This window comes from Homarus americanus, unplaced genomic scaffold (assembly GCF_018991925.1).
Source record: "Homarus americanus isolate GMGI-L3 unplaced genomic scaffold, GMGI_Hamer_2.0 scaffold30108, whole genome shotgun sequence".
Taxonomy (NCBI): Eukaryota; Metazoa; Arthropoda; class Malacostraca; order Decapoda; family Nephropidae; genus Homarus; species Homarus americanus.
The window spans coordinates 11,614,755-11,641,762 of record NW_024748109.1 but is presented as its reverse complement, the minus strand read 5'-3'; the positions used below and the strand labels follow the sequence as shown (position 1 = coordinate 11,641,762).

The 27,008-nt window shown below is 38.2% G+C and overlaps 1 protein-coding gene across 1 annotated transcript in view; it reads left to right on the top strand.

Annotated features, from left to right (window-relative positions):
* LOC121880062 (protein prenyltransferase alpha subunit repeat-containing protein 1-like) overlaps positions 1-23,868 on the top strand; it is a gene marked incomplete in the record, with an annotated part of 48,291 nt that extends 24,423 nt beyond the window's left edge. Inside the window, 2 exon segments of the mRNA XM_042387069.1 lie at positions 23,048-23,317; positions 23,730-23,868. Of these exon segments, the coding sequence (XP_042243003.1) occupies positions 23,048-23,317; positions 23,730-23,740 (281 nt within the window).
* Positions 23,869-27,008: the final 3,140 nt, after the last annotated feature.

Genomic DNA, 27,008 nt, shown 5'->3' with positions numbered 1-27,008 from the left:
GTTGTTTCTTTAATATCTCTTTATTGTTATGTAAGTCACCAGTGTGACAATCTTAAACAACTAATTCACTATATCATACACCTCTCCCTTCTCTTATCTCAATTATCCCTCAGCTCAATGAACTTTATTTCTTAATCAAGTTAACTTCATTTAGAGCACTTATATTTTGAGGGATCACCAAGTCCTCTATTTGTTGCCAATCAGGGTGCACAGACATCATCACTTCAATTAATTAGCTTGAGCGATAATGCCTGAGTGAGCATCAAGTCACCCGGAAGGGTTGACTGTGCTGAGCTGCTACCATAGCACTCCATTGGCTAACATTGTTCACCATTACTCAAGCAAAATGTATTGGGCTGAGAATTCCACCCTGAATGGTTCTCATATAACCCATACTGAGGATAGAAGGTTCTTCCTAACACAACTCTAGATTGCTAGTAAGACCAGAAGGTCAGCGTCCGGAAGGATCACTAAGACTAGCAGCTTCGCTAAAGTTCACCTGGAAAGGCTGAACCTGCTACTGAGGACATGAATAAAATAGAGTTATGAAGAGAAAACTTAACTCTGGCCTGCATGCTGAGAGTACAGTAATTAGAAAACCCAGGGCGGAAGCCCGAAAAGTTTTGTGAACAAACATGAGAAGAGGGAGAAGGATGGCAACATATCATGGTATTCATACTTGCATGTGTAAAATTGGGACAAAAAAAAAATTATATACAGTATATATATACATATACAGTAGTACCTCGGTTAGCGAACGCCTCGGTTAACTAAATTTCGGTTAACGAATTACCTTCCACAAGAATCTTCAATTCAGTTAATGAAAAAAAATTGATTAACGAAATCCTTACGAAAATCACGTTTTGTTTTGAAAATCAGCTGATAAGTTGAGGAGGTACTCAGCCAATTCAGTAATCTCTTCTATGTTTACATTCGTTTCCAATGGAGTAAATATCAAGAAAATTATGCTCTTTAATATTTGTGCATTTTTTTTATACAGTATCAAAATTATTGGTCATTCTAAAATTTAGCCATCCAAGCTCTGTCTACATAAAGTTTTTCAACTACAGTCATGTGCCGGTTAACTTCCAAGATACGTTCTTGGAAACGTGACGTTAACCGAAATGGACGTTGTCCGGTCATCACAAAAAATGCGATAATGAAAGTACAGAACCTATGGGATTTACTCTAATTGGTTCCAGGCACCCAAGACCCAACCCCAAGTTTCCCATTTTACGACCATTTAGACCCTCTAAATATATACAGTATATATATATATAATGTTATGGTAAATATCATAAACACACTTAGGCATGACTAGGTTTATTACAAAGTGATGAAAAGGTACGCTCAATACTGTACAGTGTGTAGTCCACAAAACATGTAGCTATACTTTCTTTATTTGAGTGCCCCGTCATAGGAGTCCATTTTCTCTCGCTTCAGGACGCCTGAGTCCTCCATTTTCTCTCAATCTTAGAGTGCACCCGAGACTTCGTTATTCCTTAGTAATGACACAGAATTTGATATTGCAACTGGGGTTGCAATTGTTGAGGCAACTTAGATATGTCTGATTACAGTTGGAATATTCAAGATCCATTGTGAGTGATGTTTAAAGCTTCAACTGTCTTTATGGTTGGTAAAACTTGTCAAGTCTGTCAGTCTGAGTGGCATGTGTGAGTGCTTGTGTTTGTACAACCGCTTTCATTCAGACCCACTAAAGATATAATGTTATGGTAATTATCATAAACACACATAGGCATGACTAGGTTTATTACAAAGTGATGAAAAGGGTACGCTCAATACTGTACAGTGGGTAGTCCACAAAACATGTAGCTATGCTTTCTTTATTTGAGTGCCCCGTCATAGGAGTCCGTTTTCTCTCGCTTCAGGACGCCTGAGTCCTCCGTTTTCTCTCAATCTTAGAGTGCACCAGAGACTTCGTTATTCCTTAGTAATGAAACAGAATTTGAAATTTTAACCCCAATTGCAACTGGGGTTGCAATTGTTGAGGCAACTAGATATGTCTGATTACAGCAAATGTGTTATTGTCAATTTGTAGGTGAAAGATTTTATCCTCAATAGATGTAGGTAACATTACACCTGGAGGCAAATGCTTACTAAAGCCTAAGGAAGGAAGGATATTCCTTTAACACATAATATCTGGCCACCAGTATGGGGAGGATCATCGTGTCTCCGTCAGGGGGTCGTGGAGTGGTGGTCCAGCAGGCGTCACGGAAGTGTTGTTGTTGTTTTTTTGGGGGGTGGGGGGGGGCACGGACGTATATTCGATCGGACGTTCTTCGGTTGGACGTTAACTGGCGCATGACTGTATTATTTTTGGCTCGATATATGTAACTTTAGTCATTTATTGAAACTCATTTACATGCACACACTGTCCTAAGGGCAAAGCTGAACTGTACATGTACAGTGGTCCCTCGGTTAACGAGCACAATTCGTTCTGGAAGGTTGCTCGTTAACCGAAAAATTTGTTAACCGAAACCATTGTTTCAATGGGTTTTTGGGTAATTGGTTCCAGCTCACCGAAAATTGCCTAAAGTCAACAAAAAAGGTAGGAAAGTACACTTACTTTGAGGTGAGTATGTAGAAGGCTCCTGGATGATGATGATAGGAATTAGAATGGGGGTGGAGGAGAAGGGAGAAGAAAAGGCATTGGGGTGGAAGAGAAGTCACCCCATGGCGCCATTTCTCCCATAAAATTTTAGTTCACTTGGTGTAATTCAAGATTATTTTCTTTAAATCAACACTGCTCTGCATTATATATTGTCAATATGTAAAATAAATTTCAAAATGACCAATAATTTGACTGGAAACACAGAAAAAAAGCATTTATGTTGAAGAGAGTCTGAAGCAAGATGTTACCTCCACTGAAAAGACACAGAGACTGACACCTGTATGGTGTGTTGACAGGCAGTTTGGCACACTAAAAACTAGTTTCCCTGTACTTAAATTATGTAAAATAATTGTTAAAATTACTAAAAAAATTAATACAAAACTTTTGAAATTATTGAATAGTACAAACTTCTTGATATTTACTAAAATAGTAAGGAATTTAAGCCCTAGAACCGATTACTGTATTGGCGGACTAATATGACAGCTAGTGTGCAAGCGAAAACACGTTGAGGGGCGCTCGTAAAGAATTCGTTAATCGAGGGAATGCTCGTTAACCGAAGTTAAGAATCTTATGGAAGGTAATTCATTAACCGATATTTCGTTAACCGAGGTGCACGTACAAAATGATTACTAAAATTTTTGTCTAGTGCAAACTATGACATGTTTACATTCAAATTAATCACTATCTTATAAGAATTCCAGCAATGTAAATTATATTCTCCCCGGTCACTTCTATGAAATTTTATAAGTAAAAAACAAAAACTCAATCTAAAGGACATAAATTAGACATTCAAATACTTCACACCTCCGCGCCAACTGTCAAACATGTCACTGTCACCCCTGCCTCCCTCCCTCCCCGCCTCCCAGCAAGGGTTGTTTGGTGGTTAAACTGTACAGTAGGCTTTAAATTTTTATCTTATATAATATCACGGTCTAAAGTTAGGAGAATATAATTTGCATTGCTGGAATCCTTGCAAAACAGCGAATAATTTTAATATAAACGTCATATATTTTGCGCAAGAGAAAAATTTTTTAGTACTGTACTGTACATTAGTTTAGTACATTTTGTAATGTAAAGTTTTTCAACTGTATTTTTGGGTAGATTTACATAAGTTTCTTCATTTATTTTAATAATAATAATAATTAACGGTTTCTTGAAATAGCATGGCAGCCGGAAGGCTGAAAATATACAATTACATAATTGGGGAATGGGGGTCTTGATTTACAAATGATATACAAGGAACATAAGTGATACAAATATGATATATAATAATTAGGTGTTGATAATTTTTACAATGGTTGGGACTGGGCTGTTCTTATAGCAATCAGTTCGTGCTCGCATGGGCTGGATGTGGTTGGGCAGGTGTGTGGCCATGTGGCCAGGACAGTAGCTTGGGGCAATGCAGGTGTGCTCCATCCTTCAGGTTAGGTCAGGTGAAGCCGTGAGGTCAGGTCAGGTTAGGTCAGATCCAGCCACACTCAGTATTACACTGCTGTGTTTTGTGATTTTCCTTGGAGTGCACTATAGGAACACTGTTTGGAAGTCAATCGTTCACTGATCACTTGAATGTTCTGCTGAATAAATCCCAGTGTAGTAAGGCTGGTAGGGTGTTGGGCTGTAGTAGGGGGAGGGGCGGGGGGCCAAACAAACACAGCCTGGCTGCTCAAACTGGGAGCGCCTTCAGGGCACATCTTGTCTCGCTGGTGGTTGTCAAGTGTGTATTTTCATTCATTTACACGCACACACCATACTAAAAGAAATAAATGGCTTTAGTGCAAACCCGGAGTGTACATGTACAAAATGATAAAGGTACTAAAATTGTTATGTCTAGTGCAAATTATAGCTTGTTCATATTCAAATTATTCACTATATTATAAGAATTCCAGAAATGTAAATTATATTCTTCCCAGTCACTTCTATGAATTTTTATAAGCAAAAATCAATAACTCAATATAAAGGACTTAAATAAACAAAAATACTTCTCAAGACCTCAGCGCTAAGTGTCAAACGTATCACATCACGTCACCTCCCGCTCCCTCCCTCCCTCCTTCTCTCTCCCCAATCTGCCCAGCCAGGGTTTTTATCTTATGTAATACAGTATCTCAGACTAAAGTTAGGAGAATATAATTTGCATTGCTGGAATCCTTGCAAGACAGCGAATAATTTGAATATAAACGTCATATATTTTGCACAAGAGATAAAATTTTTTGCTCTTTGCAATAAAATTCTTAAATTAGATCTAAAATTTGTATGTCTAATGCAAATTATAGCTTGTTTATATTCAAATTAATCACCATCTTATAGGAATTCCAGCAATGTAAATTATATTCTCCCCAGTTACTTCTATGCAATTTTATGAGCAAAAAACAAAAACTCATTTAAACAACATAAATAAGGAAATAAATACTTCACCAGACCTTCGCGCTAACTGTCAAAGTACACCTCACTTCCTGCTCTCCCCTCCCCCCCCCACGCACGCTCCCTCCCTCTCCCCCCATCTGCCCAGCCAGGGTTTTTATCTTATATAATGTAGTATCTCAGACTAAAGTTAGGAGAATATAATTTGCATTGCTGAAATCCTTGCAAGACATCGAATAATTTGAATATAAACGTCATATATTTTGCACAAAAGATAAAATTTTTGCTCTCTAATAAAATTCTTAAATTAGATCTAAAATGTGTATGTCTAATGCAAATTATAGCTTATTTATATTCAAATTAATCACTATCTCATGAGAATTCCAGCAATGTAAATTATATTCTCCCCGGTCATATCTGTGGAATTTTATGAGCAAAAAGAAAAACTAAAACAAAGTTAATACTTTACCAGATGCACTAACTGTCAAAGTACAACTCACCTCCTGCCTCTCCCCTTTTCCCTCCCTCCTTCCCCCTGCACCTGCCTCAGAAAAAGGTTTGGGGCTTTCCTGTGGGCTTACAGTGTTTATCTCATATAATATCTCAGTCTAAAGTTAGGAGAATATAATTTGCATTGCTGGAATCCTTGCAAGGCAGCGAATAATTTGAATATAAACGTCATATATTTTGCACAAGAGATAAAATTAATCACCTGTATCACATTACAGTAGTGATTTAAGAGTAAGAGTGTATATGTACGTATATATATATATATACAGTCATGCGCCGGTTAACGTCCGATCGCATATACCCCCCACCCCACCCCCACCCCCCAAAAAAAAAAAAGTGACGCCTGCTGGACCACCACTCCACGACCCCCATAACGGAGACACGATGATCCTCCCCATATTGGTCAGATATTATGTGTTAAAGGAATATGCTTCCTTACTTAGGCTTAGGCGTTTTTTTAAGCATTTGCCTACAGGTGAAATGTTAACCTACATCTATTGAGGATAAAATCTTTCACCTACAAATTGACAATAACACATTTGCTGTAATCAGACATATCTAGTTGCCTCTACAATTGCAACCCCAGCTGCAATTGGGGTTGCAATTTCAAATTCTGTGGCATTACTAAAAATAGTAAAGTTTCTGGTGCACTCTAAGATTAAGAAAGAAAATGGAGGACTCAGGCGTCCTGATGTGAGAGAAAACGGACTCCTATGACAGAGGGCCAAATAAAAAAGCATAGCTACATGTTTTGTGGACTACAGTATTAAGCGTACCCTTTTCATCACTTTGTAAAAACCTAGCCATGCCTATGTGTGTGTATGATATTTACCATAACATTATACAGTAGTACCCCGCTTAACACGGTCAATAAAACCCACAGGGTACCGTGTTAAGTGAAAACCGCGCTAAGTGAACAACAGAACATATGGGATTAATTCCAATAGAAACTGGCCTGACCCCCAAACTCCACTTTTTGACGACACATAACTATGTTGTAGTAAAAATTTTATCTTAATTTTATGATGGTATGAAAAAACAAGTAATAGAGAAGAGGTTAGGTTAGGAACAATAAAGGTTAAGTTAGGAAAACTAAAAATTATGTTGAACACTTACGTTGGTAGAAGAGATGGGTCGGCGTATGGGGATGGAGGCTGGTTCCGAGGCAGAGGGAAGGCTACTGGCCCTCAGGTGAGTCACCATCACTGTCACCCACACTTGTTATGGCCTCCCTGACAAATCCCTCAAAGTCATCTTCACTGTCTCTACCTCTGTCACTATCACTGGCTTGGGCTGGCTGTGGTGGGTTGCGGGCGAAGAACTCGGTTATGCTTTTTTGACGGCTGATGTTTATGTTGTCTTGATACACCGTGATGTACGGCTCCATAGCCTGCACCAGCCCGGTTTGGAAGACTTCATAGCAGTCATCGTCATTGTCGCGGAAAAGGAAGGACTTCATTTTCTCTGCACACTCCATGGCACCCTTAATATCACTATGAGTTAAACTGTGTTCTTCGGAGAATGACGCACCTTCTTCCTCCTCTTCACTGACGTGATCTTCTTCCAACATCTCGTCGGCAGTCACTTCAGGATCTCTGATCACCTCCAGGATGTCTTCGTTGGTGGTCTCGGAGAAGCCTTCAGCTGTAATATTGAGCGCAGCTTCTCTGGCAAGGTCCACTGCTACTGCAACAGTCTGAACCTCACCAGTCACAGGTTCACTCCTCCTCTCACCTGGTATGCCATGCAACACATGTCTCCATGCGTGACGAATCGTAGCAATAGACAGCTGATCCCATGCCTCCACCAAGAAGTCTACAGCTTGTTTGACGTTAAACTTCTTCCAAAATTGTTTGACGAGAACTTCTTGAGTCGCCACCTCTTGTTCCTTGTCCTCGTCGCTTTTACTCTCGCTGTCGGTGTCACCCAGCTTACGCAACTCATCCTTGGTGTTGGTAGAGTCGTTCAGGAGCTTGAACTTCTTTGCAGAGTACGCAGCTTTCACATTGCAGATCAACTCCTGGTCCATGGGCTGGATTAATGACGTAGTGTTGGGAGGAAGGAAGACCACTTTTACGTTGGGGTGACGATCCATAAGTAGGGGCGAGTGTCCAGGTGCGTTGTCAAGGAGCAACAAAATGTTGAATGGAACATTCTGTTGCTCGCATAATTTCTTCACGTCAGGAACAAAACAGTTGTCAAACCAGAAGAGGGACAGAGAAGAGGACATCCACGCCTTACGTGCGGTTAGCCAGTGGACATTAAGCTTGTTCATGTCCATATTCTTGTAGGCGTGCGGCTTGCGGGCTGTGTGAATCACCGATAACTTTGGTTTACAGGTACCGGAGGCATTGGTGGTAAACAGGACGGTGATGCGTTCCTTCTGCATCTTCCGGCCCCGAATCTTGCTGGCATTCTTTACAACAAAGGTCTTGGACGGTAGCTTTTTCCAGAAAAGACCAGATTCTTCCATGTTAAATACCTGGTCGTCGGTGTACTGTCCTTCCTCCATAATCTCACGTAAGAACGGAGGAAAATCTCTAGCCGCCACATGGTCAGCACTCGCTTCCTCACCACCAATGTTGATGTTGGTGATCTTGTTCCTCTTCTTAAACCTATGCAGCCAATCAGAGGAAGCATTGAAGGGTTTGGGTTCTGCAATTCCCAGCTTACGTGACACTGCTGCGTATAGCTCACGTGCGTACTCCTGCACTGAGCGCGTGTCCACCGCCATGTTGCGTCGCGCCTGACGAATCAAATAACTCACCAGCAAAGTTTCCACTTTTGCCAGCACCCTGTTCTGGCAATACCTGATCGTTGAAGCACCTACAGACTTTGTGATTTTCATGTGCTCTTTGATCTTGGCTGCATCCTTCTTGATAGTGCGAATCGTAGATTCGTTGACGCCATGCTGGCGCTCGAGATCAACTTGCCGTGTTCCTTTCTCCAAATCTTGAATGATCTGGTACTTCACTTCGTAGCTTAGACCACGGCGTGTCTTCTTGGGCTTAGGGTGGCTGGGTCCAGGTAAGGAAAGGTCTCTCTCTGGTGGCGGTGGTGGTCCGGCGGAAGCCATTTCACAGAACAATGGGTTCACGTATACACGGAGCGGCCTGGAGGGATGAAACTGCCGCGGCTAGGTCAAGCGTCGTCTTTCCTCCCTCCCTCCCTCCCTCCCCCCCCCCGGGTGGTCACGTCATAATACTTTAAGCCAATTACAGCTAGCAGCAGAGGGGGGTAGGGATGCATGGCCAATCACAGTCCGATATGTCATATGACGTCAGTGATAACGCAACAAAGACACACACTGCGCAACCTTACCGCGCGGCTTGCCCAAGCGGAGGGAGGAGGCGGGAGCAGGCGGGTGGGGCGAATCTAAAAATAACGTCTCGAGCCGGACACTCACCGCGTATACGTGGAGAAAACCCGCGTTAAGTGAAAGTTCGGCTCTGGCGAGCCACCGCGTATACGGTAAAACGCGCTAAGCGAAACCGCGTTAAGCGGGGTAATACTGTATATATATTTAGTGGGTCTAAATGGTCGTAAAATGGGAAACTTGGGGTTGGGTCTTGGGTGCTTGAACCAATTAGAATGAATCCCATAGGTTCTGTAATTTCGTCATCGGCGGGGTCCCAATTAGGCGCGATAACCAAGGGATGACTGTACTGTACTGTATATACTTGTGACACTGGCCAGTTGCTTCTGGTGTTATGGTACAGGGGTACCAAGTGACAGCACTAGGATCCCGCTTCATCTATCAAGGAATAAACAATAAAAATTTAAATTGGAAAAAAAAAAACATTCAAATAAATTACTATCTTACAAGAATCCCTCCAATGTAAGTTATATTCACCCAGGTCGTTTGGGTGGAAAATTATGAGAAGAGCTTAGTCACTCTTAAGTAATGATAAATAAACACGCAGGCAGGCCTTCAGCGCCAACTGTCAAATCTTATCTCAAATAATGAACAAACAAACAAACGCCAGACATTCTGTCACACACCCCCTCCCACCACCCTCATGTTCCAAGATAAAAGATTGGTGATTTCTTTGTTTATTTTATATAATATCTCAAACTAAAGATAGGATAATATAATTTGCATTGCTGAAATCCTTGCAAGACAGAGATTAATTTGAATATAAGCGTCATATATTTTGCTCAAGATATAAAAAATGTAGTACATTAGTGTACAATACTGTAGTACATTTTATAAAAAGTTTTTCAACTGTATTTTTGGGTAGGTTTACATAAATTTCTTCATTTATTTTCATCCATTTACATGCACACACCATACTAAAAGAAATGTAAAATAAATAAATGGCCTGAGTGCAAAGCTGCAGTGCACATGTACTAATTTGATTACGGTACTAAAATTGTTATGTCTAGTGCGAATTACAACATGTTTATATTCAAATAAATCAGTATCTTACAAGGATCCCAGCTATGTAAATTATATTCTCCTAGGTCATATCACTGGCATTTTAAAATGAGAGAAGCTTAGTAGGACTGTTAAATAAACACACAGAGACCTTCGCCTCAAACTTATCACCTCAACCCCTCCCCCCCCCCAACCCCTCGCTGGGTGGCGTGGCTGGTTCCGTCAGTCCCCTTCCCCAGCCAGGCTTTTAGGCTTACAGTTTTTATCTTATATGATATCTCAGACTAAAGTTAGGAGATTATAATTTGCATTGCTGGAATCCTTGCAAGACAGCCAAAAATTTGAATATAAACATCATATATTTTGCTCAAGAGATAAAAATTGTTGTACATCAGTGTACAGTACTGTAGTACACTTATAAAAAAGTTTTTCAACTGTATTTTTGGGTAGATTTACATAGATTTCTTCATTTATTTTCATCCATTTACATGCACACACCATACTAAAAAAATCGTAAAATAAATAAATGACCTTAGTGCGAAGCTGGAGTGCACATGTACTAATTTGATTACGGTACTAAAATTGTTTTGTCTAGTGCAAATTATAGCATGTTTATATTCAAATTAATCAGTATGTTACAAGAATCCCAGCTATGTTAATTATATTCACCCAGGTCATTTCACTGGCTTTTTATAAGAGACAAGCTTAGTCACCTAAGAACTGATAAATATTCACGCGTTAGACCTGGGCCTGTGCCAACTGTCAAACGTACTACCTCCCCTCCCCCCCCACACCCCCTCGCTCGCTCCCACCCTTTCTCTCCCCCATCTGCTCGGCGTTGCTGGAATCCTTGTAAATCAGTGAATAATTTTAATACAGTGGTCCCTCGGTTAACGAGCACAATTTGTTCCAGAAGGTTGCTCGTTAACCGAAATCATTATTTCAATGGGGTTTTGGGTAATTGGTTCCAGCTCACCGAAAATTACATACAAACGAAAAATAAATGCAGTAAAGTACACTTACTTTGAGGTGTGCATGTAGAAGGCTCCTGGTTGATGATGATGATGATGGGAATTAGAATGGGGGTGGAGGAGAAGGAAGAAGAGAAGGCATTGGGGTGGAAGAGAAGTCACCCATGCACCATTTCACCCATAAAATTTTAGTTCACTTGGTGTAATTCAAGAGTATTTTCTTTAAATCAACACTGCACTTCGCTATATATCATCAATATGTAAAATAAATTTCAAAATGACCAATAATTTGACTTGAAACACAGAAAAAAGCATTTATTTTGAAGAGAGTCTGAAGCAAGATGTTACCTCCACTGAAAAGACACAGAGACTGATGCCTGTATGGTGTGTTGACAGGCTGTTTGGCACGCTAAAAACTAGTTTCCCTGTACTTAAATTAGGTTAAATATTTGTTAAAATGACTAAAAAATTTTAATATAAGACTTTTAAAATTATTGAATAGTACAAACTTCTTGATATTAACTAAAATAGTAAGGAATTTAACCCCTAGAACTGATTACTGTATTGGCGGACTAATACGACAGCTAGTGTGCAAGGAATTCGTTAATCGAGGGAATGTTCGTTAACCGAAGTTAAGAATCTTATGGAAGGTAATTCGTTAACCGAAATCTCGTTAACCGAGGATCACTGTATAAACGTCATGTATTTTGCACAAGAGATAAAAATTAATCACCTGTATCACATTACAGTAATGATTTAAGAGTAAAAGTGTATATGTACGTATATAGTATTCCACATACACGTAAGTATAAATAAAAAGTTTGTGATGATCGGACAACGTTCATTTCGGTTAACGTCACGTTTCCAAGAACGTATCTAGGACGTTAACCGGCGCATGACTGTATAGTGATTTAAGGGCGATTTAGGGGAATTTTAGGAATGTTTCTGACTTTATGTGTTTTTGGCTTTACTTTGTATACACTTTTCTGTGAGCTGGAACCAATTACCCAAAATCCCATTGAAACAATGGTTTCGGTTAACGAAATTTTCGGTTAACGAACGACCTTCTGGAACGAATTGTGTTCGTTAACCAAGGGACCACTGTATATATATCTATATATATATATTCTTTCAGTGAAGATGAGTCCAGAAGAGCGAAAAACAACGTCATCACTAAGTCGGGTTTTCAAACTATGGGTCCCGACCCTTCAGTGGGTCGCGAAATAAATAAATTGGGTCGCAAAATAAAAATGGGTCGCGAAAATAAATAGAATATTTTTATTTTCATACAATTGGATACTTATAATTCAAATATAAATGGATCATGAGAAATTTACATGAATTTTGTCGATGCTAAATAAAGGAAAATTGTGAACAGTGTTTGTCTTTGATTTACTCATTTCATATCATTACACTTAGGTTTAATGGGTCGCAATTCAAATTGTTGTTCTGGCTGTGAGTCGCAGTAAAAAAAGTTTGAAAAACACTGCACTAAGTGACTTGAAAGCAGAGGATATTAGTCACTAACTATTTACTGTCTTCCTAGATATAAGATGAGCCTTGGTCGCCATGCTTGACCAGACCGTATAAAAAATTGTCCCAAACACAATACAGTGGGGTATGCTATAACGAACGGATCCTACTACGAATATTCCTATAACGAACGGTTTTACCTATAAAATTGAGAATGCTATAACGAACGAAACTCCTACAACGAACATTGTTTAATTTTTTTTTTTTCTAATTTATTGTTTTATTATTACAAATATTAATGATATTCTTTATTTCAGGGGTTTAGATGCATATTTATGCACTTTTTTACAATTTTTACAATTTTATATTATATTTTTCAGTGTTAAGTGGTTGTATTTGGGGGCCTGGAACGGATTAATCCTATAACAAACGAATGCTATAACGAACAAGGTTCTAGAACCAATTAGATTCGTCATAGCATACCCCACTGTATCTGAGAGACATAAACAAAATAAAAGTCACTCGATTTCTCACCGTGTTAAGATGTATAAACACCACCGAATATAAAATCCTCGTGGCACTTAGTATTTCAGTTATTACAACACAAATTACCATAGCCTTCTTTGTGCGTATTTACAGCTGATTCGCCAGTCAAGAAGATGACGGTAGCAATGCGTGTGATGGAGGGTGCGGGAGGGGGTTTTGAGAATTGCAATTAAATGGCAGGTACCGACTTGTCCTCCTAATATTACCTATTAAGTAATTATTAGATGTTTTAATTGCCTCTATGTTGGCTTGGCGAGTTATTGCTAAGCATTAATGTACCTAGGTATAAAGCTAGATGTCACATTCTGGATTGAAAAAATAATTAATTAATAAAAATGGCAAGGGACCCCGTTGAAATCGACATTCTTCATGAGCGAGTGCGTATGTGCATGTGTCTATGCAAGTGTGCGTGAGTGTTGGATCATTATTGTAAGTTATGAAAAAATTGTGAGGTAACGTTTCATACTTTGGTATATTGGCAAGGATTTCTTCCAATTTCTTATTAATAAATGAAAAGAGAAAATATATACAAATACAATTATTACAGTAAACATTTTCTAATAATAATACATAAATATATTGTGAATGGCATGACATGAACTTATTAAATGTGAGATTACGAGATTGAAATGTGAAAGATCAATTTCCTCATCACAAGTGCCTTGAAGAGCCGGATCGGACAGCTGTGATCGGACCATTACATACAGTATTGTAGGAATTGTGTCGTTATACAGTTGTTTCTTCGTCTCCGTCTCCCTTTCTGGTTTTTTTCCATGGTAGATATAGTAATTATTTCACATGCGATATATTTATCATATATTATACTGTACTCTTTCATAATAATTATAAGTATAATGTTATGATTTGTTTGATTTAAATCATCCTGTATAAATACTGCATAAGTGAGGATATTAAAATAAGACTGTTTTTTTTTACATTTATTATACAATTTGACATATATTCATGAAAATTATATTTATTTCAGTTAACATATAAAAAGTGAATATCGATGTGCATTCAGTATGTGACGTTGATTACATAGCAAATAATTTCTGACACATTAATATTTAGTCCAGCCACCTTCATTTTCGATTACTTGCTGCAGTCTGTTGGGAAAGGAGGCGATGTGATTGTGTATCAGTTGTGGTTTCCGCCTCAGCACCTCCCACTCACGGTGTGTATGCTCCTGTAACTGCACCCTGGTTCTCACTTCAGCTGGCTCCCACACGTTTACAATATTGGCCCAAACGTTCTCTATTGGGCCAGTCTAAAACTTAAAAATTTCGTTTTTCTGCAAACCACCGCATTACAATCCGTACGGTATGGATAGTACACATATCGTGCATGAAAATGATGTTTTCGGGAAACAGGAAAGCATATGCACACACCGAGGGAAGCACAACTTCAAGTATTTCTAAATACTGTTCAGCTGTGAATCTTCCTTCTATGTCAGTCAGCTCTCCAACTCTGTGCAAATATATCCATCCCCAAACATTGCAAGTCACATGGCCACTCCTTGCTTCCTCATAAATATGCTGTCTAGCATATCGGGTGTTGTTCCTCCTCCAGCAATGCAACCTTCCATGAGAGGTAGATGAGAAAGTTTTTCGTCAGTGAATATTACTCTTCCCCAGAAATCTAGGCTTTCTTCAGCATACCGTCGAGCAAACTGTAACCTGCCCTCGTGACATCGCTCATTTAACTTCTCCTTGGTGGCGGGAGTTCTATGGTGAATGCCTCCTTCGTGAAGTCTTTGCCTGATTGTTAAAGGGGAAATACTTAATTGGAGATCCTCTCTTATTGATGAAGTCTTGAAGAGGATGGCCTCAGTGAAATTCCGGATCGCTTTAACTTGTACAGGTGTTGTACAAGTTATACCTACAGTATAAGTCGACTCCCCAACTCCAGCAGCTGTCAAGTGTTGTGAAGGACCAAGTCAACCACCAAAACACATACATAAACAGGTAAACAGTCAAACAAGCTACTCTATACATGACATCACACACAACATCATTAGTGACTGACCCAACAATCACAACAACACTGAACTCAGTTGACTTCCTGTTCATTCTACCACAGTCCACACACAGCCATCAATAACAAAAGGTGTTTAAATAAAACTACAGTACTGAGAAAAACTTTGTTTCATCCATAATAGAAATAGAGCAATTATATTAAAGGTAAATATGAAGGTTGTAATACAAAATACTCTCACTTACGGTCATGATTTTAGAGGTCATCATTTTATACCCATCGTATAAGTCAACCCCCTACCTTTGGACACTAAAAATGATTGAATGAATAAATAAATAAATAAATAAATAAATAAATAAATAAGATTACAAATTTATAATACGTCATAGACATTTTTGAAAAAATTTAATAATTTTTTGTTTAAAGGACACCAGACTAAAGGTGACATAAACTACACAAGTCAGAAACAAGGATTTAGGAGGGCAGAGGCAAATAGTCACTCAACAAAAGAAATACCACTTGCTGTTTACAATATTCAAAGTCTTGGAATGACAATGATATTGCTAAATAAAGGCTTTTAAAAGTATTGGGCATATGCTACTGCACTAATTCACACCATCAGATAGATGGTTCGTAAGATAAATTACCTTCACGTTCAATTAAACAACTTCATTATTAAACACACACACACACACACACACACACACTCCACTCCACTCCACTCCACTCCACTCCACTCCACTCCACACACACACACACACCACTCCACACATACACACCACACCACACATGCACCCACACACCACATCACACCACACATGCACACACACACCACTCCACACATGCACACACACACACACATGCACACACACACACATTCCACACACACACACACACACACACACATGCACACACACACACACACACCACACAACACACACACACACACACACCCACACATGCACACACACACACACACCACACACACACTTCACACATTTCACACACACACTTCACACACACACTTCACACACACACTTCACACACACACACACACACACACATTTCACACACACACACACACACACACACCACACACACACACACACATTCACACACACACACACACACACACACACACACACACACACACACACACACACACACACACACCCACTTGCTCACACACACACACACACACACTCCACTTGCTCACACACACACACACACACACTCCACTTGCTCACACACACACACACACACACACACACACTCCACTTGCTCACACACACACACACACACACACACACACCCACATGTGCACACACACACTCCACACATGCACACACACATACATACTTCCACACACACACACACACACACACACACACACTCTCTCCACACGTGCCCACACACACACTCCACATGTGAACCGATGATTCTGCTTAATCCCACAGTGAATTAAAACAGCAGTTTATGTTGCATGAAATCAGCGTCTTTAGAAAGAAGTCTGTTAAGCATCTGTTACATACAACTGGATTAATTATCTGAAAGGGATTAAACGTTTGAAGATAATATTAGTATAAATTAATGATAAACAAGCAGCCCCATAAACAACCTGCTTACAGCTATGCCCGATGCATGATATTCTTTAACATACTTACCGATTTTTACTTATGTTTAATTATCTAAACATAAATTCATATAGGTTGGCCCATTGGTCTATTCATTTTAAAATCAAATTAACAGTATATACCAGCAGAAAAATATAATATAATACGAAACAACAGAGCCCAACCATTAATTAAGCAACGGGGAACTAAGTTACCAATCACCGATCATTTTTACATTCATTCATAATTTTTACTATGTAGTATAGTAAACAAATAGCCTTGAGTTGCCAGCTGTCTCCAGCAGTGTTCGAAGAATCTTGAACGAGACTGTACATCACAGAGAGTGGCTTGGCTCTGCAAGGGATGACCTAGGTGGAGCTGAGGCACACTCTTTTTCTTTACTTAATGATCTGGAACAAATAATTAAACGCCCTACACGTGTTCCAGATCGACACAATCAACTTATTAACATTCTTGATCTTTGATTTACCTTTAACCCCTCACACTATTCATACTCAATTTCTACCCCCTTAGGGTCTTCTGATCACAATTTTATTTCTATTAAATCAAACTGGGCATGACCACCTCTCCCACCCCCCCCCCCTCTAAATGCCATCTATGGCACTATTGGAGGGCAAACCGGCAATCCTAGTGAGAATTCTTTTCCAAGTTTCCTTGGGATGAATGTTGCTTTTCCACTCTGGACTCCTTGGTATGCGCTGACATCATTGCTGAGGTTATACAAGTTGGTATAAGTGCATTTATCCCATCTTCTACCAAAACTTGTTCTTGTTCTCTTGCATGTAGGGTGAGAGATAGGGCATATCAAGCTATGAAACTATCTCCTCCTATTACCCACTCCTCTTTGATTACTTCTAGGAATTGTTGTAAGGTTATTCTTTGTTGGGCCAAGTGAAATCTTATAAAAAGAAAGACCGCTGACCTGACTAACTCTTCTTTTAGTAAATCCTTCTGGTCCTTAACCAAAAACATCTGTAATAACTTCTGCACTCCCTCTTTTCCTCGTCTCTTCCGACCTGATAACTCTATAGCCAACTCTTCCCCTGATAAAGCCAATGTCTTTGGCAGTTTATTTTCCTCTAACTCCACCTTAGAAGATTCCATCTCTATCCCTCCCGCTCCTCCTACTGAACCTATGCACTTTCCTATAATCTCCACTCGTAGGGTTGCTGGTGTGTTATCCAGGTTGGATGCAAGGCGCATGGACCGAACGGAATACCCCCTCATGTTCTGAGGGAGTGTGCTGAAGCCCTGGCCCCTGTGCTTGCTCGCCTCTTTTGCCTTTGCCTCAAAACCCAAACTTTTCCTTCTTCTTGGAAGCATGCTGTGGTTCAGCCCATTCTGAAGAATGGTGATCATTCTAATCCCTCTATCTCTCCATTGCCCAAACTTCATTCCTCTCTAAGATTTTTGAAACTATCTTAAACTCTCATTTTCTCCGTCACCTTGAACACCTTTCTCTTTTGTCAGATCACTAATATGGCTTTCACCAGGCGAGATCTACTGGTGATCTGCTCTCCTACTGCACTCATCATTGGTCATCCTCTCTTAGGGATTATGGGGAAACTTTTGTTTTGGCCCTCGATATCTCTAAAACATTTGACAGGGCATAGCACAAGTCTGCTTTCTAAACTTCCCTCTTATGGTTTGGTTTGTCTCCCCCACTTTTTTTTCTCAAATTTCTAGCTTCCTTGAGAACCAATTCATGGCACTTGTTGTCGAGGAATGGATCTCTCGCTCTTTCTCTACCTATAGTGGTGTCCCACAGGGTTCTCATATTTCACCTACTCTCTTCCTTCTTTTAATCAATTATTTACTTCACACTACTACTAATTCTATCCATTCTTACGCTGATGATTCTACTCTTCACTCTTCTTCACATTTTTCCCTTCCCCCTAATTCTCAAACTAGATCTGTTTCTAGAGTTGATATCATTTCCTCTGTCATTGTGGATCTGTGCAGCATCTCTGAATGGGAAGGTAGAAACTTGGTTAAATGCAATGGTAATAAAACTCAGTGTTTACCAATTACACTTTCCAAATTAGCTGATCTCCCACCAATCACATTTCAGGATGCAATCCTTCTGCCAAGTTCTAAAATAGATATGCTAGGTCTCACCATTTCCTCTAATACAGTTGTACCCCACTTAACGCGGTTTCACTTAACGCGATTTCTCATATACGCGGTGCCTCGCCAGAACCGAACTTTCACTTAACGCGGTTCATCTACTCATATACGCGGTGAAGTATAATATATTTTTTTTTTTTATTTAGCTCATAAAATTCATACAAATTACCCGGCCAGAATATAATTTACATTGCTGGAATTCTTACAATATGATGATCATTTTGAATATAAACATCATAGATTTTGCATTAGACATACAAATTTTAGATATAATGTTTACTCTGAGTAAATGTGTTATCTTTTGTGCAAAATATATTACATTTATATTCAAAATATTCCTGGTCTTACAAGGAATCCAGCAATGTCAATTAGTATATTATTCTAACTTTAGTTTGAGGTATTATTTATTACTAAAAAGGTAAATATTCTGGTTTTCCCACACATCTGGTAGGGAGGGTTGGTGGGGGGTGGGGGGGAGGAAGGGACCGACCGACCGACCATCTGGCACGGTGTGAAGAATATTTTTTTTTTTAACTGAAGATATTTGTTTTAGCTCATAAAATTCATACAAATTACCTGGCCAGAATATAATTTACATTGCTGGAATTCTTACAATTTGATGATCATTTTGAATATAAACATCATAGATTTTGCATTAGACATACAAATTTTAGATATAATGTTTACTCTGAGTAAATATGTTATCTTTTGTGCAAAATATATGACATTTATATTCAAAATATTCCTGGTCTTACAAGGAATCCAGCAATGTCAATTATATTATCCTAACTTTAATCTGAGTTATTATTTATTACTAAAAATGTAAATTACTATTTTCTCCCAAAGCTTCTCTGGTAGGGAGGGTTGGGACGGACCGACCATTTGGCACGGTTGGAAGGGGGGGGAGGCAAGGTGGGGTACTTTGATTGACAGATAGTGTCGTGAAGAATTTTTTTTTTTTATTAACTGAAGATATTTGTTTTAGCTCATAAAATTCATACAAATTACCCGGCCAGAATATAATTTACATTGCTGGAATTCTTACAATTTGATGATCATTTTGAATATAAACATCATAGATTTTGCATTAGACATACAAATTGAAAAATATAATGTTTACTCTGAGTAAATATGTTATCTTTTGTGCAAAATAATGACATTTATATTCAAAATATTCCTGGTCTTACAAGGAATCCAGCAATGTCAATTATATTATCCTAACTTTAGTTTGAGGTATTATTGATTAAAATCTAGTGGTTTCCCCCAAAAATTTCTCAGAGAGGGAAGAGCCAGCAGTGTAGTGTGAGAAGAGGGGGAGGGAGTCGAGTCCATGACTTGAATGGACATTAACTTGGCGACTGTATTTCTCTATTTCTCTTAAGTATTAATTGTGTGCATGTACCATCATAAAATTAAGATGTTATTTTTACTAGAACATAGTTGTGCGTCGTCAAAAAGTGGAGTTTGGGGGTCGGGCCAGTCTCTATTGGAATTAATCCCATATGTTCTGTTGTTCACTTAACGCGGTTTCACTTAACGCGGTACCCTGTGGGTTCAATTGACTGCGTTAAGCGGGGTACAACTGTATGTCATGGAAGCCACACATCCATAACATTGCTAAAGCTGCCTCCCAAAAGCTCGATATGCTGTACAGATGCCGTAGCTACTTCACCCCTGAGCAGTTGCTTCAAGTTTATAAGGGATTCATTTGTCCTAACTTGGAGTACTGTTCTCATATCTGGGGTGACTCTTCTGTCCAACTGTAATTTAAGGTGGAATCAAATGCATTTCATCTTATTAACTCTCCTCCTTTAGTTGATAATCTTTCTTCGCTTTCTCCTCACCGCAATGTTGCATCACTCTCTCTCTTTTACAGGTACTGTACTGTAACGGGCAATGTTCGGTGAATTTGGCATCTTGTGTACTGCCGTTGGCTCGTAGCACTTTTCTTGCCCGCGGTGCCCACCGTTTCTGTGTGGATGTCGGTCACACTTGTGACTAGAATAACCTGTTATAGTACATCCTTCTTTCCTCACAAAGCCAAACTCTGCCTCCTTCTGTGTTTCCATGCTCATACATTCTGTCAAACTTTAAAAGTTGGTTTTCCAGCATCTTTGTGGTGTAGATTAATATAATCTTTTTCTTTTCTATTTTTAATTTCTTTTTATTCTTATTTTTTGCCCCATAGGCCCCGTTGTGGGTCGATGACCTGTGGGCTATTCCCCGTAAAAAAAAAATACAGGTAAATAAATAAAAAACCTTTATATCAACAAAAACAGTTGTTGACAGCCAGGCTTTGATTTCCTGAAGCAATTCAGTTAATAAGGGTTATGTCCAGATTCCCCACCCCTTTGATTTTTTTTTCCGGATTGGGATCTGCTCCAATTAGTCTGGTGTATCGGGGTACTGTTCTACTGTATAATCTGTATGCACAAATATATCCATGAATTCACTCACAGTCAATCTCACTTAAACACTAGTGTTTCTCACATTAATTTCTCTTAAAGGTTGGTTTTACAGTACAGTATTACCCCGCCTAACGCGGTTTCACTTAACGCGTTTTATCATATACGCGGTGCCTCGCCAGAGCTGAACTTTCACTTAACACGGATTTTTTCCACATATACGCGGTGAGTGTCCGGCTGGAGACGCTATTTTTAGATTTGCCCCACCCGCCACCCTGCCTGACTGCCTGTTTTAGCTCATAAAATTCATACAAATTACCCGGCCAGAATATAATTTACATTGCTGGAATTCTTATAATTTGGTGATCATTTTGAATATAAACATCATATATTTTGCATTAGACATACAAATTTTAGATAAAAATTTTTCTCAGAGTAACTATGTTATCTTTTGTGCAAAATATATGACATTTATATTCAAAATATTCCTGGTCTTACAAGGAATCCAGCAATGTCAATTATATTATCCTAACTTTAGTTTGAGGTATTATTTATTAAAATTTAGTGGTTATCCCACACATCTCCTTGGGACGGTTGGTGGGGGGTGGGGGGGAGGGAGGGACCGACCGACCATCTGTTACCCCTTTTATTAACTGAAGATATTTGTTTTAGCTCATAAAATTCATACAAATTACCCGGTCTGAATATAATTTACATTGCTGGAATTCTTATAATTTGATGATCATTTTGAATATAAACATCATATATTTTGCATTAGACATACAAATTTTAGATAAAAATTTTTCTCAAATTAACTATGTTATCTTTTGTGCAAAATATATGACATTTATATTCAAAATATTCCTGGTCTTACAAGGAATCCAGCAATGTCAATTATATTATCCTAACTTTAATCTGAGGTATTATTTAATACTAAATGTTAAAAACTCTGGAAGGGAGGATTGGTGGGGGGTGGGGGGGAGGGTTGGGACTGACCGCGCGGTTGGAAGAGGGGGGGAGGCAAGGTGGGGTACTTTGATTGACAGATAGTGTCGTGAAGATTATTTTTTTTTTTATTAACTGAAGATATTTGTTTTAGCTCATAAAATTCATACAAATTACCCGGTCAGAATATAATTTACATTGCTGGAATTCTTATAATTTGGTGATCATTTTGAATATAAACATCATATATTTTGCATTAAACATACAAATTTTAGATAAAAATTTTTCTCTAGGTAACTATGTTATCTTTTGTGCAAAATATATGACATTTATATTCAAAATATTCCTGGTCTTACAAGGAATCCAGCAATGTCAATTGTATTATCCTAACTTTAGTTTGAGGTATTATTTATTAAAATTTAGTGGTTTTCCCCCAAAAATTTCTCTGAGAGGGAAGAGCCGGCAGTGTAGTGTGAGAGGGGGAGGGAGTTGAGTCCATTATTTGAATGGACATTAACTTGGCGACTGTATTTCTCTATTTCTCTTAAGTATTAATTGTGTGCATGTACCATCATAAAATTAAGATGTTATTTTTACTACAACATAGGTATGTGCCTTCAAAAAGTGGAGTTTGGGGGTCGGGCCGGTTTCTATTGGAATTAATCCCATATGTTCTGTTGTTCACTTAACGCGGATTTCACTTAACGCGGGACCCTCTGGGTTTAATTGACCGCGTTAAGTGGGGTACAACTGTACTGTGTTTAGTAACTAATTTATTTAGTTTATCATGAAAAATTAAAGCAAAAATTAGGATGAAATAACAAGTTATATATACAGCTCCTCCCCGACTCACGACGGGGTTAGGTACCCAAATCCAGGTCGTAAGTCGAAAATGCTTAAATATACATAGAAAATCTAAAATGGGTGTCTCTTTTTCTTCTCAGCACTACAAAACTCTCGTTTTTAAGCTTGCCAGCCATTTTAAAATGAATTACAAACGAAAAAATTTTCAGTACACAGTGCAATCACTCGGAAATACGTAATTTGACAGGGTATATAAATTTTTTATTTATTTATTATTTATTTTTTTTCAGATCCTGCTCTGTTGCTTCGTTGGACTCAGTTCTGTTTGCTTATTGCTCCAGAAGTTGCAACATTCTGGAATATACGGAAAGCACTTTTACGCCAGGGCCAACTGGCAGCAGATAGTGATCTGCTTCTTACAAAGCTGATACTTTCTAGAAAACCTAAATGCATGGAAGTTTTCCAGCATCGTAAATGGATGTTTAGTAATATTCTATCAAGAGTTATGCCTCTGCAAGCAAATGGAGCCCATGACTTAGATGAGGATAATAACCATAATGGTAATGTTGATCTCATAAATTCTGAATATATTAAGCAGTTTCTATTTTCTGAATTAGATATTTGTGCATGGACAGCTGACAAGCATCAAAACAACTATCATTCATGGAACCATCGATTATGGGTATTGCAGCAGTTTGCCACTCATGTTGGGCTCACAGATGTATGTCGATTAGAGTATGAAACAAGCCATAAGTGGGTTAGTGTTCATGTAAGTGAACATAGTGGTCTCCACTATCTCCAGTATCTTCTGGACTCACTTGTCTCTCTGGTAAATGAAGAAAAAGTTGAGAATTTACTGGAAATTGTTCCATGTGTAGATAGTGTAGAAAAGCTTTATCAGAAGGAGCTAGATTTTAACTGTGACTTAATAGAGGAATATAGTGATCATGAGGCACTCTTTTGTCATCGCAGATTCCTCTTGACGCGTCTAAAAGAGCTGCTTTGCTCCTCTCCCCAAAGAACCTGTTCCCCTCCACCTCCAGCCCTGAAAAGATCATGTGTAGAGACAGTCAACAGTGAGTGGAGTGCTGTTCTTTTGCGTGAGAGAGACCTAATAAATAGATGTCTTCAAACAAATTCATATCAAAAAACACTTGGTGAAAAGCATGCACAGTGGCTAAACAATGTTATTGGCATTTAGTTTTCTCTTTTATCCTCACTAGATTCGTAGTTTTATTAATAAAGAGTTTAAAATTCAAAAGGTTGATTTTTAAATTTCAACATGTAACTAATAAGGATAAATTATTATTTTTGTTTTAGTTTTCAAACTGTGATATAATGCTGCTTAAGCATCCAAAAGAGTGCTTGTTGAGTCACTAATAAAAGTCTAAGAGAATATATTGTATATGCTTTATTAAATATGATGCTGATGACTATGTTGTAATTTATCATTAATTTATGAAGGATCACCATAACAAATTTTCAACCTCTTGAAGAGTACCTTTCAAAAATTATAAACTCTGGCACTACAATCATAGATATTCAAGAAATGGATTTATTATAAACTTTTTGTATTTTGAAGAAAATTACAGTTCTGTATGTATTTTTACAAGAAAAGGTAGAGCTTGAGTAGAAATTACTGTACTGACCTGTATAGAGTACTTTATAAAGAAACATTTGATTTGTCACTTCTGAAACATATTAATTTTAGTGTTCATTGTGACTGGACTCATACAGATGTTCATACCGGTATTCATTTATACTTCAGGAGTATTTTGTAGCCTAGATATCATAAATGGGTAACCTGTGAGATATATAGCTACTTAGCACAGCCCACCATTGCCAAAGGACTTGATTATTTAGAGGTAGGACACACCATCATCCATGTACTAACACATTCGTTCCTTACCATGTAAAATCTGTATTCAAAACCCCTAATTTGGTGGTTGCCTCCTAAGCCAATGAAGGAATTTAGGTGGGGCATCTGAAACTTACATGAGGCTCACTCATCTCAAACCACCTCCAGCCACATAATGGTATACTAAACTCAGTCATGACAGTTCCTTGTGCAAAATTGAGTAACAAAATCTCCTAGTCTCCAAGTATGCTAACAACCACAGGTGTTATCATTAAACTTATTGTATCATTTTTTTACATAGCTAAATACTGTACAGTACAGTAATTTGTTTTTGCCAGTATTTTAAACCTTTTGATATTTGGATTATCGAGGTAAGTTGTTTTGGTTAGGTGGTGAATCTGCAGGCTTCTCATCACTTTACTTTTGGATCTCTGATGGCATTACTGTATGTTTGACTGACTTTCAACCTGTTGTTATGGGTCCTAGTGCATTTGTAGCTAAGCCTTTTAATATTTTAAATTGAAAGATACCTCACTATGCAGGCCCTGCTATCCTCCATGAATCCTGTAAATTATTTATACGGGTTCAAGTCAGATGATGATGAAGATATATGAGCTCATATTTTGAGGGATTAATAGTCCTTCATATAAAATTTACCTTAGAAAGTTTTGTCTGCATCCCCTGATTTGGTGGATGAAATTTTTGAAATCTTTGAGGGATTTTGCCACAAATTGATTGGGATCATGTAACACAATTCAGTGAGCTACTAAGTTGCCATATATCCCTTCAGATTAAAGTGTAGCTTCAGAGTTTTCACTTTGTATTAAACTTGTAAATATTCACAGAGTTACTCTCCAAGAAAAATTTTCAATGTAACTTATGGAAGAAAATAGTTTAGATACTGGTCCTGTCAGTTTGGAGTAATATTCATTATTAAAACTCTAATACAATACACAGTTAACCCTTAAATCATTAGATAAAAATATTATGTATGTCCTGTAGGTATGCATGCATACCTGAGACAGGAGTGTACATAGATTACTAAAAATAATTCCAAAGAGGAACCTGTAGCTGGAATGCATTTACCAATTGTGAAATTATATGGAGAAAACCAGGTATACAAAGTGATTTTCAAATCTTAGGTTTTACAGTTGCAAATTTGACCATGTGTTGGGGGGGGGGTGTCAAGTGATGTGCTTACATTTGACACACTTGATTGAATCATTTGTAAATTGGTTAAGGGGGGGTCTGTGGTTAGCTCAAACAGGTTTGGTTAGTAATTTACCTTTTCATAAGGGGTCAAAATTATACCTTTTGTGCAATTGTGAATCTTGAGGAAACCCAATTTAATTGTATTAGAGGGCCCGTATGACTCAAATACAATTGTCATTTATAAATGTCTTTTAGTTGTTGGATGACTTTTATTGTAAAAGTTTTCACAAAGTTTCTTTTACTGTATTACATATGATTATTATATACCGGTATTTATGTTTTTATACTTGATATGCATTTTAATTAAAGAATGGTGTGTAATTATCTACAGTATTGTATTTAAAAAATATTTTTTATATTAAATTGTAAATTTTATTTAAGACTGTATTTTTCAATTCTGGTACACTATACAGTAGTGCATAATAAAGAGAGTACAGTGGAACCTTATTAATCCAGAATCCACTGACCCAGACTTTGATTAATGTGGATTATGTTTAGCCGACCTTGAGTGTGATGAGTCATCAGTTGTTTATCCATGGAGCAGTGTGAAGGAATGAGGAAGTGTCTTGTTTTCTATTTAGATGTCCTCACCTCTTTGGCAGTTGACTGTAGAAAAGAAACCCATATGTATCATATGGATTGCACTGAGGGTACACTCAAAATTCAGACCAGCCACATTGAATGGGTTAATTTAGGCCTTTGGTGTCATTTTTGTATGATGTGGGGAAGAATCATAGAATGGGTCCATTAGAAAGTATGCTTTTATCAGGATTTTTTTTATGGAAGATTTTTCAGGAACATGACCCATTTGTAAATCTGTGTCTGCCTATACTGGTTTGGATTGTTTGGATTTAATATGTGTCATTTGCATGTGTAATGCATTTTTCTTAATATTTTGGATAGCCCAGACCTTCACATAATCCTGAACCCTCCTCCCTCCACTTAACCTGGACTAGCAAAGCTTTATTATACAGGGTATATATAGTAACCCTCCATTATAGCGGATACCCTCTAAAACGGACCTCAGATTTAACGGACCCTGTGACCCATTCGGACTAAGTTCAAATATTTCAGACTCAGGTCCGCACTCAGATCCATTATGTTAAAAATTTATGGACTCGGTTACTCGAATTACCGAAAAATTCAAATTAAACAAGTTTGGAATATTTTGACATTACACT